We start from the raw sequence: 16,325 nt of genomic DNA, 5'->3' as shown, positions 1-16,325 counted from the left end.
ACAGAAATGAATGAGAGTGACGGTTGTGGCTCTGCAGCAGTCAGTTTATTCTCTCTCTCTCTCTTTCCAATTCCCTCCTCCAGCTTTTCGCGTGGACCTCACGCTGGACCGTCTGAAGCAGGACTCAACTAAGCGCGCCCGTTTCCTTTACAGTCAGACCTCTCAGTACTCCAAGAACATGACGCTGTCCAACGGGAGAAGCCCGTCCTGTGAGGAGCAGTTCGTCTTCCTGAAGGTGAGGAAGTGACACTTTTTGCAACGGTGACGGAAAATCTGATTTCAGTTCAGCTCTTTATGTGATGCAGTTTTTGTTTCGTTTTCATGGTCATTAAGTTATCAGGCTCTTAACATCAATGTTCCTTTTTAATTTATAGATCTAATGATATGTAAATTCAGTTGATATTTACACCGATCAGCCACAACATTATGACCACTGCCAGGAGAAGTGAATAACATCGACCATCTTGTGACAATTCAGTGTTCTGCTGGGAAACTTTTGGACCTGGCATTCATTCATTGGTGTGGATGTTACTTAGACATGTAGCACCCACCTAGACCAGACCAGGCACCCCCACCACATAGCAATGACACAGGCACAAAAACACTTTAGGAACAACTAAAAAAAAAAACATGAAGTGTTGACCTGGCCTCCAAATTCACTAGATCCCAAACTGATCAAGTATCTGTGGGATGATCCACAGAGGCCCCTCCCCTCAAAGGCCCCCCACTAATAACATTCTGTTGCCAGACACCACAGGACACCCTCAGAAGGCCCATGTCCATTCTCTGATGAGTCACAACTGTTTTAGAGGCACAAGGGAGACCTACACAATATTAGGAAGGTGGTCATAATGTTATGTCTGATAGGTGTATATTCAATAAACTATATTTCTGCCAAGGATGTCTCAACTGCAATCTAAAGTTGATCTTTGGCAAAAAGCATTTACAAAAGGGAAAATGAACAAACATTAACTATACCTCCAGCATATTAAAACATTAACCCGTAACATCCCGTTGCAAATGTGTTTTTTTTAATCATCGCTACAACTCGCTGAACCTTAGTCTTTTTTTTCTCAGGATGAGTTTCGGGATAAGATCACCCCCATCTCCGTGGTGATGGAGTATAGTCTGGACTACCAGCAGGCTGCAGACCAAACCGGACTGCTGCCCATTGTTGACATCTCAGCCCCATCCAACGTCACCAAGCAGGTACATAACACCACCGTGTATTATTCTGTATTTCCTGTTTCCTATCCGTCACCAGAAACCAAAACCAAGTGAATCTGAAACTATTTTCTTGCTTTGATGATGAAGGTTTGCTGACTGGCTGAGTCTGCTCTTGTTTTCCCACTTTCATTCACTTTTTCCTCTCCCTTCTGTCAGGCTCATATCCTGCTGGACTGCGGCGAAGACAACATCTGTAAACCTGACCTCGAGTTGTCAGTGAAGAGGTGAGAAACTGTTCAACCTGCTTTCTATTCATGAGGGGTTTTATCTTACTAATAAAATCATACACACACTGATATTGTGATTAAAAGTCAGTTTTAAAAGTATTTGCTGAAATTAGACGCAGAAGTATTAAGTAAACTGTTCTTTGCTTTGCTGCAGCGATCGTGACCAGATCTACATCGGCGATGAGAACGCCCTCACGCTGGTGGTCAGCGCTGAGAATCGGGGTGAGGGAGCCTACGAGGCCGAGCTCCACGTCTACCCTCCACAACAGGCCGACTTTACCGGCGTCGTCCGCAGCGAGGTAACGTCATTGAAGCTATACTTGGATTTGTTATTCAGTCAGATCTTTATATAATTTCATGTCCTGACAATGTCCTAACCCACCTACCCCTTGATAATGATGGAAAAACACTTCCTTGAAAACCATCAAGTTTTAAAGTTTTCTTCAATATCAAAGTCACGTAGTGTATTACAGGAAGTGCTGATTGCTAATTCACTCTTTCAGCGCACTTGTAATGGCAAATGTAAATAAACACAGGCTTAGATTTGGATCATCTGATGGTTTTAACCGTTTTCTGTCGTCATCTGATTCCGAAAGATGCCCTTTATGCCCTTAATCTATCGGATTAGCGAAAACATTTTTGACTAACCCCCGTTTTTAAGCAAGAGCCAAACTTTGGAGTGGATTTGGCTCGCACGGGGGGGCGAGTCATCCACTAATCGCAAGGTAAATCGGCAAAATTGTAAACTGCCAGGTCATTTTAGTGCAGTTCATTTTAAATGATACGTTGGAGAGATGTGGGGGAAGGAAACACGTAATCTTTATGGGTTTTAAATTAAGAAGTTCACAGCAGGTAAAAGTAAATTCATCCCACAAAGAAATAAATCCATCCTGAATAAGAGATATAATCTGGACCCTGGTATTATGCACCATTTGAAGTTTTTAATACCGGTTACTGGACGAGTTCTAGAGTTTCTCAAACATAACAAAACGTTTGTCAGGTATCTTAACAAAAAAAAGAACCCAGTGTTATTATAAAAAAAGGTCACATACTCTAATATTTCCTTGGACCTCCTTTAGCTTTGATTACAGCACACATTCTCTGTGGCATTGTTTCGATAATCTTCTCCAATGTCACCAGATTTATTTCCATCCAGTGTTGCATTCATTTTTCACCAACATCTTGTATTGATGATGGGAGAGTCTGACCACTGCACAAAGCCTTCTCCAGCACATCCCAAAGATCCTCAATGGGGTTCAGGTCTGGACTCTGTGGTGGCCAATCCATGTGTGAAAATGATGTCTCATGCTCCCTGAACCACTCTTTCACAATCTGAGCCCCATGAATCCTGGCATTGTCATCTTGGAATATGATCCATTGATGGAATAACCTGGTCATTCAGTATATTCAGGTAGTCAGCTGACCTCATTCTTTGGACACATAATGTTGCTGAACCGAGACCTGAGCAACTGCAGCAACCCCAGATCATAGCACTGCCCCCACAGGCTTGTACAGTAGACACTAGGCATGATGGGTGCATCACTTCATCTGCCTCTCTTCTTACCCTGATGCCATGGTTCTCCACTATTCTTCCAGTTTTTAATAATGTGTTGGACAGTTCTTAACCCAGTTTTAGTAGTTTCTTCAATCTCCTTAGATGTTTTCTCTGCTTCATGCATGCCAATGATTTGACCCTTCTCAAATAGACTAACATCTTTACCACAACCACAGGATGTGTCTTTAGACATGGTTGTTGAAGAAATGAGAAGCTACTCATTGCATCAGTTGGGGTTAAATAACTTGTTGCCAGCTGAAATATAATCACCCATGCAGTAATTATCCAATAGGAGGCTCCTACCTATTTGCTGAGTTAACTTTTTTTGGCCAGGCAGTGTGTATTTCCCACTTGTTCTTTGACCATCTCAGACCAGTCCTGTACAGTCATGTTGTTGTTTTTCCACAGACCCTCTCCAGACTGTCCTGTGCTTACCAGACAGAGAACCAGCCCAAGATGGTGGTGTGTGAGCTGGGAAACCCCATGAAAGGAGGAACCAAGGTCAGTGATGTCTGCCGCTGCTAATGGCAGTCAGTCATTGCAACGCTGATCAGGCATGTTCATCAGGGTTAGGGTTAGGGTTAGATGAAGGTAGTGACACTAATATTAAGGGAAACCTTTGTGCACAACGATCAACAAATTTATTTCAACCTGCTAACAAATTAGATATTTAAAAAAAAACGTTACATAAATGATGAATTCAACTATTTACACGAGATATTTTATGAAGAAGTAAAACTGAACACATATTTGAGGAAGTTTTGTTTCTCTACATGATATCTTTCTGTGTGTTTGTGGTTTCCTGCCTCCCCCTGCTCTCTGATTGGTCCTCGGCCACCTCTTCCTGTGTCGTCACCGGGTAGATTCAGGCTGAGTTGAGGTTCAACGTCCACCAGCTGTCGGAGGAGGACACGTCTGTCAAATTTGATCTGCAGATAGTGAGGTACTGTTTTTCATTCATTTATTTATTTATTTTAATTCAGAAACCATCCAGTACAAATGGTCAGTAAATATTAAAATAAAATGGCTTGACATGGCCCAGAAACATCAAAGCTCCAACGCAGGCAGGACCACTTTGTAAATTTGAATCTAATCAGTAATATAATAAATGATAAGGAGTTTTTCTTTCTCCAACTTTAGTAACAACACTGGATTTATTTAATATAAAGTTGAGCCTCAGGTCAGAGTTCTGTCACGCCTGGAAACTCGTCACCTGAGCTTATGAACAGAAAAAATGGTTGTTAAATCAAGTGTTTACATTCTTATTAAGAGCAAATATTTTCTTGTTAAATGAATTATCAAAGGTTACACCACCACTATTTACTGTGGTTACATTACGCCTTTTTTCCTCTGATTGTTAGTAGAATACTAGTGTCTACGTAAACGTGTCGAATTATATTATGGAACTTGATCTCCACAAGATTTGATACGGCAGAAACTGATCTATTTTAGTCAGCCAAGTGGCTCCAGAGAGCCTGTGAAGTGAAGAGCTGTGTCCAGGTTTTTTTTTAGGAAAAGAAAATAACGAACCCAGATTCTTACATTAAACGTGTCTGTCAGCTTTAAACCACTGATAATGTTAAGACAAAGGTGTTTTCATTCTGATTATTAGAGGAATATTGGTGTTTGCACAGCTCCACCTCCTGGCAACATAAGAATCCACTACACACTGAGCAATTCAATTCAGTTCTCAAGACGCTTTACACAACCCGGCCTGAAACCCTCCGAGCAAGCCTGAAGGCGACGGTGGCAAAGAGAGACTCCCTTTTAAAAGGAAGAAACCTTGAGCAAAACCTTAAGCTCATATGGAGGGACCCATCTGCCTAAGGTCGGCCCGGGTAGAGACAGAAAAGAGATAAACGAGATAAACATACATCTGTCGTAGATGATCGGGCTGCTTCACACTCGGATATTAAACAGTTAACGGTCAGCCACCGTCCACAGCCTCTAGCCCTGACAGAGTATTAATCCGGCTTTATTCATTAAAGCAGCGTTTTGTTTTTTTCTTTTCTCACATCTGAATGACAAAGAAACTCTGAAACTAAAGGAAGCTACACACACACACACACACACACACACACATAGCCGGTCTTCACATTCCTCTGTGTCAGTGTGTGTGTGTGTTTAAGGGTGAAAGAGAAAGGGGGGAGATGGAGAGAGGTATGATAATGAGAGGTTTAAGCAGTTCTTGGTTTCCCTCTCTGACAGTCTGACTGAATGGCAGATTTAATGGTCTTTAAATGTCTCTGCATGCTGGGGCTTTTTCTTCTGGCCTGTTTTTTAGTTTGTTCGTTTGTTTGTTTTGTATCTTAAAGCAAATGAAACATGTGTTCAAGATTCAAGATACTTAATCCTTTAAAAAGAAATTATAGTGTTACAGCAGCAGTACTTCACACCATAATCAGGCAGTCCGTACAACATATCATACGTAAGAATAAATAATTAAACATATAAATACAACATTAGGGATAAAAACAATTGCACAAACAATTCAGATGTAGATTTTTGTGTCTTACGGTTTGTCAAATGCTGATTTGGTCTTTAGATCCCTTAAATCCTGCTGAAATGTGCCTCTTTATTAGTCTTCTGTCTTTTCTTACACACTTGAAAAGCTGAAGGTTTTATACAAATAAATGTAAGCCTTTACCTCGGTTACATTTTAGCTAAAATCATCATCATCATTGGGTAATAATTAGTATTTATGCAGGCTGTTGTTATGTTAGTCAGGCATACATACTGCGTAGGGGTGTAACGAATAACCGATTTGAGTGCATCGGCACACGGACTCCTGAATCGGTCTCAGTGTAGCTTGAAATGGCCCGATTACAAACGTATAAATCGATTTAATGTCGCTGATCTCCCTCCATGACTCCCTCTCGCCCCCTTCCATAAATACTCTTGCCAAACTTGCCGCAGTTGCGTCAGATCGCGTTGCGAGTTATTGAGGGTAAGTTAGAAATGGCTGACCCTGAGACTGTTTACAACTCGCCAACAAGTTTAAAGTCCAGAATGTGGAAGAAATTCAGATTTTACATGAAGAACACATGGTACAAAGACGCAGACATACACACATCTCTCTCATAGTTGTTTCTTTGACATTTGTGCCAGTAAAACCTGAACATTGTTCGTTCTTTCAGCCAGTAGGGCTTTGTAGAGTTCATACAGTTACATGTTACACTAAGAAACATGACAAAAATTACAATTTGGTCAATATTTTTCAAAGAAATGCCTCCGTATTTAAAATACTGACGTGTTAATTCATATTGTAAAATGATTATCTGCTTTCAACAAGGCATCAGATTGAATCGTACCCTCTCTAATTGAACCAAATCGTTTCATTTTAAAACATATCATTCCTGAATCGTATCTTACCCCCTGTATTAAGATATGTATCGGATCGTCTTGTATTGGAGAGATGCACCACCCCTAATACTGCGTGACCTCAGTGACTCTGTCCCGTCACAGGCTGCGGCGCCACCCGGTGGCTTTTTCCTAATATCACCACAGAACCTACTTTTACTGCCTGTGTTCATATTTGTATTTATTTCCTCTTTCCTGTGTGTTTCGTTGATTGTTGATGTTTGTTTCTTTCAGCTCCAACCAGTTTAACAACACCAGCGCTCGAGTGTCCAGCGTCACCCAGCTGGCCGTCCTCGCTAAAGTCTCCATCAGAGGGTAAGACACACACTCTGAAGTAGTGTATTTAAATGTGAACTATTTGTGTACTCTCTGGATATTAGTCATTGCTACTGTGCTTCCGTTAAAATAGTTGATGATGCTAGCCTGACGAGCCAGACCCACATTAAATGTAGGGTCTGGGCACTCTCCATAGACAGGGCTCAACCGGAGGGGTGGGATAAACGGTTGTCTTTCAAACTCCCTCTCCACGCAATAGGATAGCGCTACAACCAATCAGAGCAACGAAGAAGGTGACGTAGTCAGAGCGACGGAAAAGAGAGTTCCTTTCTCAGAGAAAAGCTTAACTTCAAGTCTTTCAGAGCGGCGGCCAAAGCCGATTCGAAAGAAAGTTGTTCGCTAGCAGCAGCCATCGCTCTGGTAGTTCTAGCAGGATGGGGAATTCACGCGTAATTCACGGAACTTATGGTCGCAGGTCAGTCGTCATCATGTTAAGCCCGCCCACCGACTCGTGATTGGCCCGGTCAATCTTGGATTTTTCGAAATCTCAAGTCAACGGAGAGTAACGAGACTTCCCCTGGAAGCAAATGTAATTTGCTGCCGCTAGGGGCGCGTCTAGATTCTAGGCTATGATGACGTGGTATTTGCTTAAAGATGTTGCGTTGTAGCCCAAAGCGGCTATGTAAATTAGGGCTGAGTATCGCTTCAGATTTCTTAAATAATTCAGTTTCAAAACAACGGTTGCAGAGATTTGTGGTGTTTGCGCAATATTTTACCTTATCACATCTCAGATATGGCTTTGCTCTTGTCCGGCTGTTCTCTGTTTCAGCTTTCAGGTCTGACTGTGCTCACAGAGTTGTAGCTTTATGTTTTATCTCTTTCAAATAAAAGACTGAGATATGATTGTTAAATGTCTTTAGCTTCAGATTGTACCTTATTAACTGTGGCTGTATGTACTGCCAGGTCCTCGTCTCCTGGTCAGGTACTTCTTCCCATCGCCAACTGGAAACCCAAAAAGCCTCCCGTGAGTGGAGACGACATCGGACCACAAATATTGCACGTCTACGAGGTATATAAACGTACACTGCACATATGGGAGTAAGAGACATGTGGTTCTGTGTTTTGACCTACTGTTAATAGCTGTAACATGTGGAGTCTGGACAGGTCAGCAACTTGATTAGTGGAGTCATTCAACCACGAGGCAGTAGTTCTAGTTATTGTCTGTGCTATTGTTTTGCTTTTCAAAAGTTTTATTGCACTGAAACAAAAACGTTGTCCCCTCCTTTAAACTTTCTTTCAGCTCCTGAACAACGGGCCCAGCACGATCAGTAAGGCGTCGCTGGAGGTGGAGTGGCCGTTCCAGTTTAAGGACCAGAACCAGAACGGCTCTCTGCTCTACATCACCACCTTCGATACCGAGGGACCCATCAACTGTACCACGGACATGGAGATCAACCCGCTCAACATCTCTGTAAGACACGCATCAGCACGGATAAACACGCGATTAAGAATGAAAAGAGGCATACAGATTGAGATGTTTTATAGTTTGAATGGATAGTACAGCTATGTGACTGGTGTTGTTTTACACTAAGTTTCATTTTTTAGCTCTCTGGTTACGATTTTACTGTCTTAGATAGATAGACGAGAGATAGACAGATAGATCCTTGTGGAAGGTTCCCACGGGGAAATTGACATCCATCGCACACAGTGCTGTCGGACATACATGTACAAGAATTGAGTAAAAACGAATGAATGACCCCCAAATACCCACCACCAGAGGTTGCGCTAGACTTTTTCGTTGTCTGTCATTTTGACTGACAGGGTCATAAAAATCCCGTCATAATCTATTTTTACCCGTCACTTTCATTTTCAAATATGATAATAATGACATAGTCAGTAGCATTTAATTTTCATTAAATTTTCATTAACTTTAAGTACAGTATTGACTTTAAATCGTAAAAAATACATAAATAAAATAAAGTAAAAAAATAAAAATAAAAAAAATAAAAAGGTTGGGCTGCCGACACGTCTTGGCCGTACTCAGACCAGGACTCCTAGCGCTAACAGCTCTAGATGGTACCATAGGGTTGAAGTGCTTCGGTGGTATGCTAACGTTTTTTTTGTTTGTTTGTTTGTTTTGTTTTGTTTTTTGCACAATTTGCACAAAACTCTGCTTTCATCAAGGCTTCCATCAGGTAGTTTTTTTTTTAAATAAAATTTGCCTTCCATCAGTCCCAGCAGCCCGCTTTCATCCGATTCTTCCATTTTGGTAGCCGTTAGCCGCTTAGACATAGACATATATACAAAAGTTCTGCGATGTTTGGAATGCAAACTGCGATTAGAGACGAGAGCCAACTAATAACGTCACTCGCCACCAAATGGTCAGGGGTGTGAATTGCAATCTGTCAAAATGACAGATTGCAATTCAGATTTGTACGCCACAGTTTTAAAAAAACGGTCAATGACGGAAAATATTCGGTTTACGCGACCCCTGCCCAACACCCAAAAAAAAGATTAATAAATATTGTGATTGTACATAGTTTGTTATTGCACATTCTTAAAGAGAAAAACCAGACTGCACATTATTATTGCACATTATTTGGTCGGCCTTGGTTTAACATCAGCATTCTCATACGACCAGTTCATCTCTTTTTACCTCACAGTTGGTTATTAGTGGGACGTTACAGACTCTGGTTGCCATGGTAACCTTCGTTTATATTTGCCTTCCCGATTTTTTTCAGTAAAACAAACGGAGCGCCAAAATATTAGGCGCTCAAAGCCTGCTGTCTCCATGTTGGATTTGGAAGTAATAGCCAAAGTGAGCATGTAGGGACGCTCATCCTCAGAGCTGAGATTGGTTCAGCCTTTTAAGAACAAGCTGTTGGTCTCAGTGGAGCGGAAGAAACCTAAACCAGAGAGCGACCGTTGAACTTTCCACCAGACGCTGTGCACGCTGGACATTAGTTTTTGTTTTGTTGTTTTATCAGAACCCGCTGACCTCCCAGAAGAACGCCACCGCTGTTCCACCCAGAGATCGAGAGATGGAGGGGCGAAGCCGAAACCACGTCCACAAGAGAGACCTGGAGTCCAGAGACGCACAGACTGACCTGCAGATACTGGTACACACACACACACACACACACACACTATATAAAGACCTTTTCTAGGACTTAACATTATGCATTACAATTGGGGCTGCGTCTTTGTCACCTCCTTATAGATTTTATTGTATCAGCCATGACGTTGTGTTTGATGTGTGTGTCTGTGTAGGACTGTGCCACGGCTACGTGCATGCGGCTGAAATGTCAGGTCGGTCGCCTGGAGAGGACGAAGAACGCCATCCTCTTCGTCTACTCCAGACTGTTTGTCGACAACTTCCTCAGGGTAAACAAATAAATGGACAGCTGCTAATGTTGAATAGAGTCAACATACTGTATTTTTATCACTATAAATGAATGATTACAAAATTGAAATTATGTTCATTGGTAGAACGTCATTAAGCATTAGTTGTTTATGTCATTTCTCTACATATAATGGAAACCCACGGCTGGTTTAGAGAAGGATCGTGTTATAGATGCTTTTCACCATCTTCTGAGCTTTTTGTTCAACTAAATAATCATCAAATAATTGTGAAATAATAATAATAATCTTAAAAATATCTCATTGTTAGTTTTTTAAATGCATAAATGGTAACACATCCAGGCTGAATTTTCCTGATCACAGTCTTGTATTTACATTATATAATCAGCAACTCATTAGCTTAGAATTAGCCTGATTCTGTCCAATGGTGATAAAGAAAAAATTCTAGAAGAAGGTGCTTTCTTGTTTGGGAAGCACCTGTTAAGCTTAAGATGGTTCTCAAGATACTTGGGAGGTAACGAGGCTGATTAATTTACATCCTGATCAACACACTGAGCCTGGTTAATAAAATTTGCATCTAAAAATCACAGTTGTATTAACCTTTAATTCGAATTTGAACAGACAGACTTGAAAGAGGTTTACAATCAGTGGGACACATACATTGCTTGAGTATCACAGTAAACCAGTAATCGCTGTGTGTGCTTCCATGTTTACGTCACAAGCAGGACTTAGCCAATAGCTAGTTAAACCTTCTTTAAATGGGGACAAGTTGCAAAAATGTTCCACTCTTTAAAAAAACAACAACAATACCTTGCATAGTGAAAGTCACAGTGAGGTGATGTCGGTACATATCTGCTCATGATTATATCTCCATGACTCGTACATCAGAATGTTTTTGTGACTTTTTTTTTTTCCTTCTTTCTTTTCAGACTGAGAACCAGAATCGTTCATACGTGATTCGATCTACGGCCTCGTTCAACGTCATCGAGATGCCGTACAAGAACCTGGTGTCGGAGCTGCCGTCCAATAGCACAACTGTAAGCCGCACAAAGACAAACTCACCAGCGTTTAATCTAACGGTGACTTACAGTAGATTGACTGTGGAGTCTAAATTTATAGAAACATATCTGAAGGCAGGGATCGTCTCATTGGTTGAACTTCAGCCGACATAGGCAGCAGGATCTCTCCAGTTCTGTTTACTCTTAATACAAATAAACAAAGAAGTGACTCATCTATCAGTGGAAGACGGTATAGAACATGTGAATGAATATGAATATCCAGGAAGAGTAACTGAGAGTTTCTTACCGAGTGGATCAAACCGCGCTTTATTTTTCTTTATTTAAAGGTGAGTGTGTCGGTGACGTGGATGGCTGATGCTGCTCCGCCGGTGCCAGGCTGGGTGGTGGCTCTGGCAGTGCTGGCAGGTCTGCTGCTGTTGGCGCTACTCATCTTCATCATGTACAAGGTGAGAGACAAAACACTGTGAAGAAGTTACACGTGTCCACTGTCTGGATGTAAAACAAGATTACTGAACACGTTGCAAGACACTTCAAAAACTGACTAAATTCTGTCCCTTTTCTTCTCCTCCTCCTCCTCCTCCTCCTCATCATCCTCAGTTGGGTTTCTTTAACAGAGTGCGCCCCCCGCAGGAGGACTGCACCGAGAAGGAGCAGCTGCAGCCGGAGGAGAACGGCAACACTGACGCCTAGAGGTCAAAACTGTGAGCAAGTCCAGGGTTAGGGAAGAAATCAGGGTAAAATGGCCTCTGAGAGAATTTCACTGTATTGACTGTTGGACGGCAGATAATGGTACTGGTTTAAGATTTGATGAGGTCTTTCGATTTTTACTAGTCATGTTGTGTTTGTGCCAAAAGAGAAGCTGGAGAACACTGGCCACGGAGGAAACCCTGCAAGCCGGCGTTACGAGCTGCAGAGGTTTCACACGAGTTCACACCCACACTGAAGCACTCCTTTTACGCCCTTGCTGACAAGTCAGATGTTCAGATTGCCTCATGTCTCTATGTTAAATATGCAGCCAGGTTTAGTAGCGGGTTTAGCTTAGCATAACAACTACGAACAGGGGGAAGCTAGCCTCCAGCTAACGCCACTAAAGTGTAAGGCCAACAATTCAGTATTTTGAGAAGAGATATAGTTAAATCCCACTATTACGTATTATAATCATAATTCTGAACAGCTGCAATGCCTTAATTATAATATATATCATGTCTGTCTTCAAAGGAGAAGTTACACTTGGTACCTTTTCACAGTGACATGTTAGCCGTTTCCTCTGTTCCCAGTCTTTATGCCGAGCTACGTCAGTTGGCTTCATATTTAATATAGAGCACCTTCTAACAAGAATAGTTAATATATTGACCAACATGTTTGGATGCTATATGTTTTTTTTCCCAACATGCAAATGAGGTGGCAGTGTATTTTCTCCAAACATACGAGGCTCTTTGCACCAACGCACACAGAGTTTGGCCTGATATTAATTTGCACGTTTTTTGGGGGGTTTTTTTTGGTCTAAACATAAAATGGTTGATGAACTGTAAGTCCAAAACTGCTGATATAGTCAAGACATTTTTTTTTTTTCTCCAAACAAAGCATCCAAAGAACAAGGCTTCTCCTGGAGCTTCTCTGTTTATAAAGGACATTGGTGGAGGTTTGGACGGTCTGGATTATCTCTCCAGTAGCTTCCAAGAGTTTACAACAATTTAAATGTATTTGAAAGTAACTGAAATGATTTTACAAGGTACAAGATTCAGCTAGGAGTGAGCTATGAGAGACCTGTGCTGCCTTCAAATGGAACTAGTGAACTTGTAGTTGTGATCTGGGAAGTCTTGTACACAAAATACTCGGTGTTCAAATTGTAATATCAGTGCTACGATACTGAATCGAGAACTGTGCTAGAACCGAGGCTAGCAGTTTAGCAAGCTAACGACTGGGAACGCAAAAGCATAAAGCTCAATATCAACATTTTCCTCTGACGTATTACATAAAGTATGTAACATAAAATTACAAGATACTGACAAATCCGCCTTCACCATTTCTGAAAATGTCAGAAAATGCATCCCAACTTGAACTCAGACCTTCCTGGACTTTCCACTTTGTCGTGCCATTTGAAGGCAGCACCAGAGACCATCTTGAGATTGTTTCACACCAGCGTTCATGTTCTGACCCATGTCTTATCACTCACTGAGAACCTGGACCAACGCCTGTCTTCAGACAATGCCTTCATTGTGATTTCCATTCAGCTACATGCTTGTAAAGTTTTGTGACTGTAACTTGCACCATATGATGATATTGTGTTGACATCCGCAGACAAGCTAAACACAATACCTGCTGTGCTATCACAGCTAGCAATAGAAATATAAATGAGGTGATGAATCAGAGGGTTGTTGGGTACACAAGGACCAGCAGTAACTTCTTCTAGCGTGATTGCTCTGTTAAAATATGAGATAAAATGGCAATAACACAGCAATATGAACTTATTAACAGATGTAGGTGATTAGCTGCTCTCTATTTTGGATAAAGGTGGCTTATGGATGATTGGAGTGTTAAAATCTATTTACCGTTATGTGTTTTTAAACTTGTTTTGAAGCTGGTTTGAACTTCTCCTGAAAGAGTTCTGCTTCGGGATGCTGTGTGGGGGGTGTTTTCAGTATTTTATTTTGTATGTTGTACAAAAACCATGATGATTATTTTTAATAGCGAGTCCAGCTGTATTTCAACGCAATCAAGAAATTGTTCTGCAAAAGTTTTTGTTTGTTCATAAAATTGGGGATAATCAGTGCAAATGATTGTTTAGTTTATAATTCACTCTGTAAAATTGATTGTTTGCTAAGCCCCGCACCTGAGCACACACACGTCTGTCAGTATGTTGAAGCAGTGTGCTGCCCTCTACAGGCAAAGAGAAACGCTACAGAACCAGTGACATTTCGGAAAATGTTTTCTGGCTGGATGCAAATTTTATAACGGACTGAAAAGTTGTAATACTTTTATTTTTCTGTTGTTTACATAGAAGCCACACAAAAGGTGAAGACTGCAGATAGTGGACTCTTTTTTTTGATAAACTGCCGTATCTAGCTTCCAATTTCTACTTTAGCATTGTAGCATTTAGCATTCCAAAAACCAAAAACACAAAAGTAAGAAGTGGATTAATCCGTGTTTTGTTTTGTTCTTTTCTCTAACTTAAGCTAGCATGTCCAGCTAACTAGCTAACCACCTACAGTGGTAACGGATGGTTAGCATATCTTTGGCTAACTACATTAGCTTGTGGTGTTCCATTAGTGACTTGTACATCTAAATGTAGCATTTTCCCATGAGGTGGAACCTTTCAGCATTACAGCATGACGCTAGCTTGGTTTTAGCATAAAGTCATCAAAACATCTCTGGCTTTTTGATGAACAGAGAAATGAATATTAAGTTTTGACACAATATAATATATATTTTAATACAAATACCTACTACGGCTCATAAAACCTGCCAGTATACGTCGTTGTTGTAGCTAAACCTGCTCTAGCTAGCCACAGCAACTGTGGAGCGGCCATAGCAACGATAACTGAGGGGGGCGTGGCTTAACAAACCGGCAGTTACTTACAATCACTTTTCCCGCCTTTTCCTGCACTGAGGCTTCTTTGTTCTTACTTTTTTTTAATAGTAATATTTTCTTGGATTTCAGAGTGGCAACTGGCAGCTTTCAAAGCAGGTTGCTGTGTTATGTTTTATGAGTGTTTGTCACTGTGTGTGTTAATATATAAAAAAAGAAGAAAAAAAAAAGCAACGAAAAAAACTTCTCCTATTTTACCCATATTGGGTTCGCAGTATGAATTAATGTCTAAAGTTTGATGATAGTTTTAAAAAGTCCAGTTAACAGTCACAATGAAATAGCTTTAGTTTTTCTTTCACCGCTTTCTTGTTTGTCACTGTTGTCTGAATATTCTCCGCGGCCTTTTAGGCATCTCTATGTTGTTGTTGTTTTGTTACCAACTTGTGTTTTCAACAACAGACGTTAGAGATGCATTAATGCCACTAGTGGACGCTGGTGTCACTAAATTAAAGCAGATACAAACCCTGATACCCACGTGTTCACATGTACAAGGCTAGAAAGTAAAAGAGTCTATTGTTGCCTCTTTTTTTTTTCAACACTGATTCAGAAATTGTTAATAAAGAATAAAATAAGTGTTTTTATTGGTCACACGTTTGAAGACGAATTAGCAAACGGTTAATTGGTCATGAAAGAATTCTTCTTTTTTTGCCCGTCCAATCAAAATCCAGACAGTGCATGTGTTTTTAATATGGAAGGTTTGAAATGTGCATTAATTAGTTTTTTCTGTAGAGAATTCTCTATAAATTAAGTTAAAATCTGCAAGTAAAACATACTGAAACAACTGCATGTTAAAGAATTGCTTGGTTTACTTTTATTCTACTGTAAAAAGCCAAAATGTTCGGAGCAAACTGGAAAACACTTCCCACCATCGTTGCCTGGAGCTACGACGATTGGTTGATTAATCAGCTGAGTCAGTCAACGCAAGAATAATTCTCAACTATTTGTTTTTACTTTATTTTTATGGCATTACTTTCAAACATTAAAACATAAGACTACGTTTTTTTTTATGCTTTCGGAAATTATAGCAAGTACGTTTCACTGCATATTTTAGAGGCTTTGAGGGAATTAAAATTAGCCTGTGTTGATTTAAATGTCGCTAAATTCTTACTTGTGCACAAAACAAAAATTGCCTTTAAGTCGACTCCGTTTTATTAGAGGTAACGAATGAGAAATGGTTCTCAGGTCAGTAGTGTCTGACGAGATAGATGCTGGAGGGGCTTGACTGCACTGTTAGAACGTTTTATAAAGATTTTTCTAAAGTCGTCTGTGTGTGTAAACTCTAGATTAGATTAGATTAGGTTAGAACGCATTTGTCTGGTCACCAAGGTTCAGCAGGACTGAAATTAATTCACTTTCACTTAAGTCGTTTCAGATCACTCACGGCAGGTGCACGTCATTTCAGCATTCAAGTCTTAGAAACAAATTCCTCCTTCACTTTGACTTTTAAACGAGAGCACAGCTGAATCGTTTCTTTTCTGAACCGACTGATTGAGGTGATTTGAAGACAGTCTTGCGGCCGTGTGTTTGAGGGTTTTTACGTCTTGTATTTAACGCCACTCTTCTGTCCTTCTTCCTGCCATGAGAAAATATTGACTATTTTTTGATGTATGTATTCTTTCACCTGCGGAAATTAAAACTTAACGATTTCATAGAGATGATTTCACAAAAGAAATAATAATAATAAAAAAATGATCTGTTTACATTTTGTTCCG

At 40.5% G+C, this 16,325-nt stretch overlaps 1 protein-coding gene across 1 annotated transcript in view; it reads left to right on the top strand.

Moving 5' to 3' along the window:
- itgav (integrin, alpha V) overlaps nt 1-16,309 on the top strand; it is a 47,118-nt gene extending 30,809 nt beyond the window's left edge. Inside the window, exons 19-32 of the mRNA XM_084545209.1 lie at nt 84-235; nt 1,078-1,209; nt 1,384-1,451; nt 1,609-1,753; nt 3,418-3,510; nt 3,873-3,952; nt 6,604-6,684; nt 7,609-7,714; nt 7,946-8,116; nt 9,633-9,764; nt 9,916-10,029; nt 10,935-11,042; nt 11,351-11,470; nt 11,622-16,309. Of these exons, the coding sequence (XP_084401335.1) occupies nt 84-235; nt 1,078-1,209; nt 1,384-1,451; nt 1,609-1,753; nt 3,418-3,510; nt 3,873-3,952; nt 6,604-6,684; nt 7,609-7,714; nt 7,946-8,116; nt 9,633-9,764; nt 9,916-10,029; nt 10,935-11,042; nt 11,351-11,470; nt 11,622-11,714 (1,595 nt within the window). The 3' untranslated portion in view covers nt 11,715-16,309. The remainder of the gene's footprint in view (nt 1-83; nt 236-1,077; nt 1,210-1,383; nt 1,452-1,608; nt 1,754-3,417; nt 3,511-3,872; nt 3,953-6,603; nt 6,685-7,608; nt 7,715-7,945; nt 8,117-9,632; nt 9,765-9,915; nt 10,030-10,934; nt 11,043-11,350; nt 11,471-11,621) is intronic.
- Nucleotides 16,310-16,325: the final 16 nt, after the last annotated feature.

The sequence above is a fragment of the Chelon labrosus genome, assembly GCF_963514085.1.
Source record: "Chelon labrosus genome assembly, chromosome: 5".
NCBI lineage: Eukaryota > Metazoa > Chordata > Actinopteri > Mugiliformes > Mugilidae > Chelon > Chelon labrosus.
The sequence above is the reverse complement of the archived record's forward strand: the minus strand, read 5'-3'. Positions and strand labels throughout refer to the sequence as shown.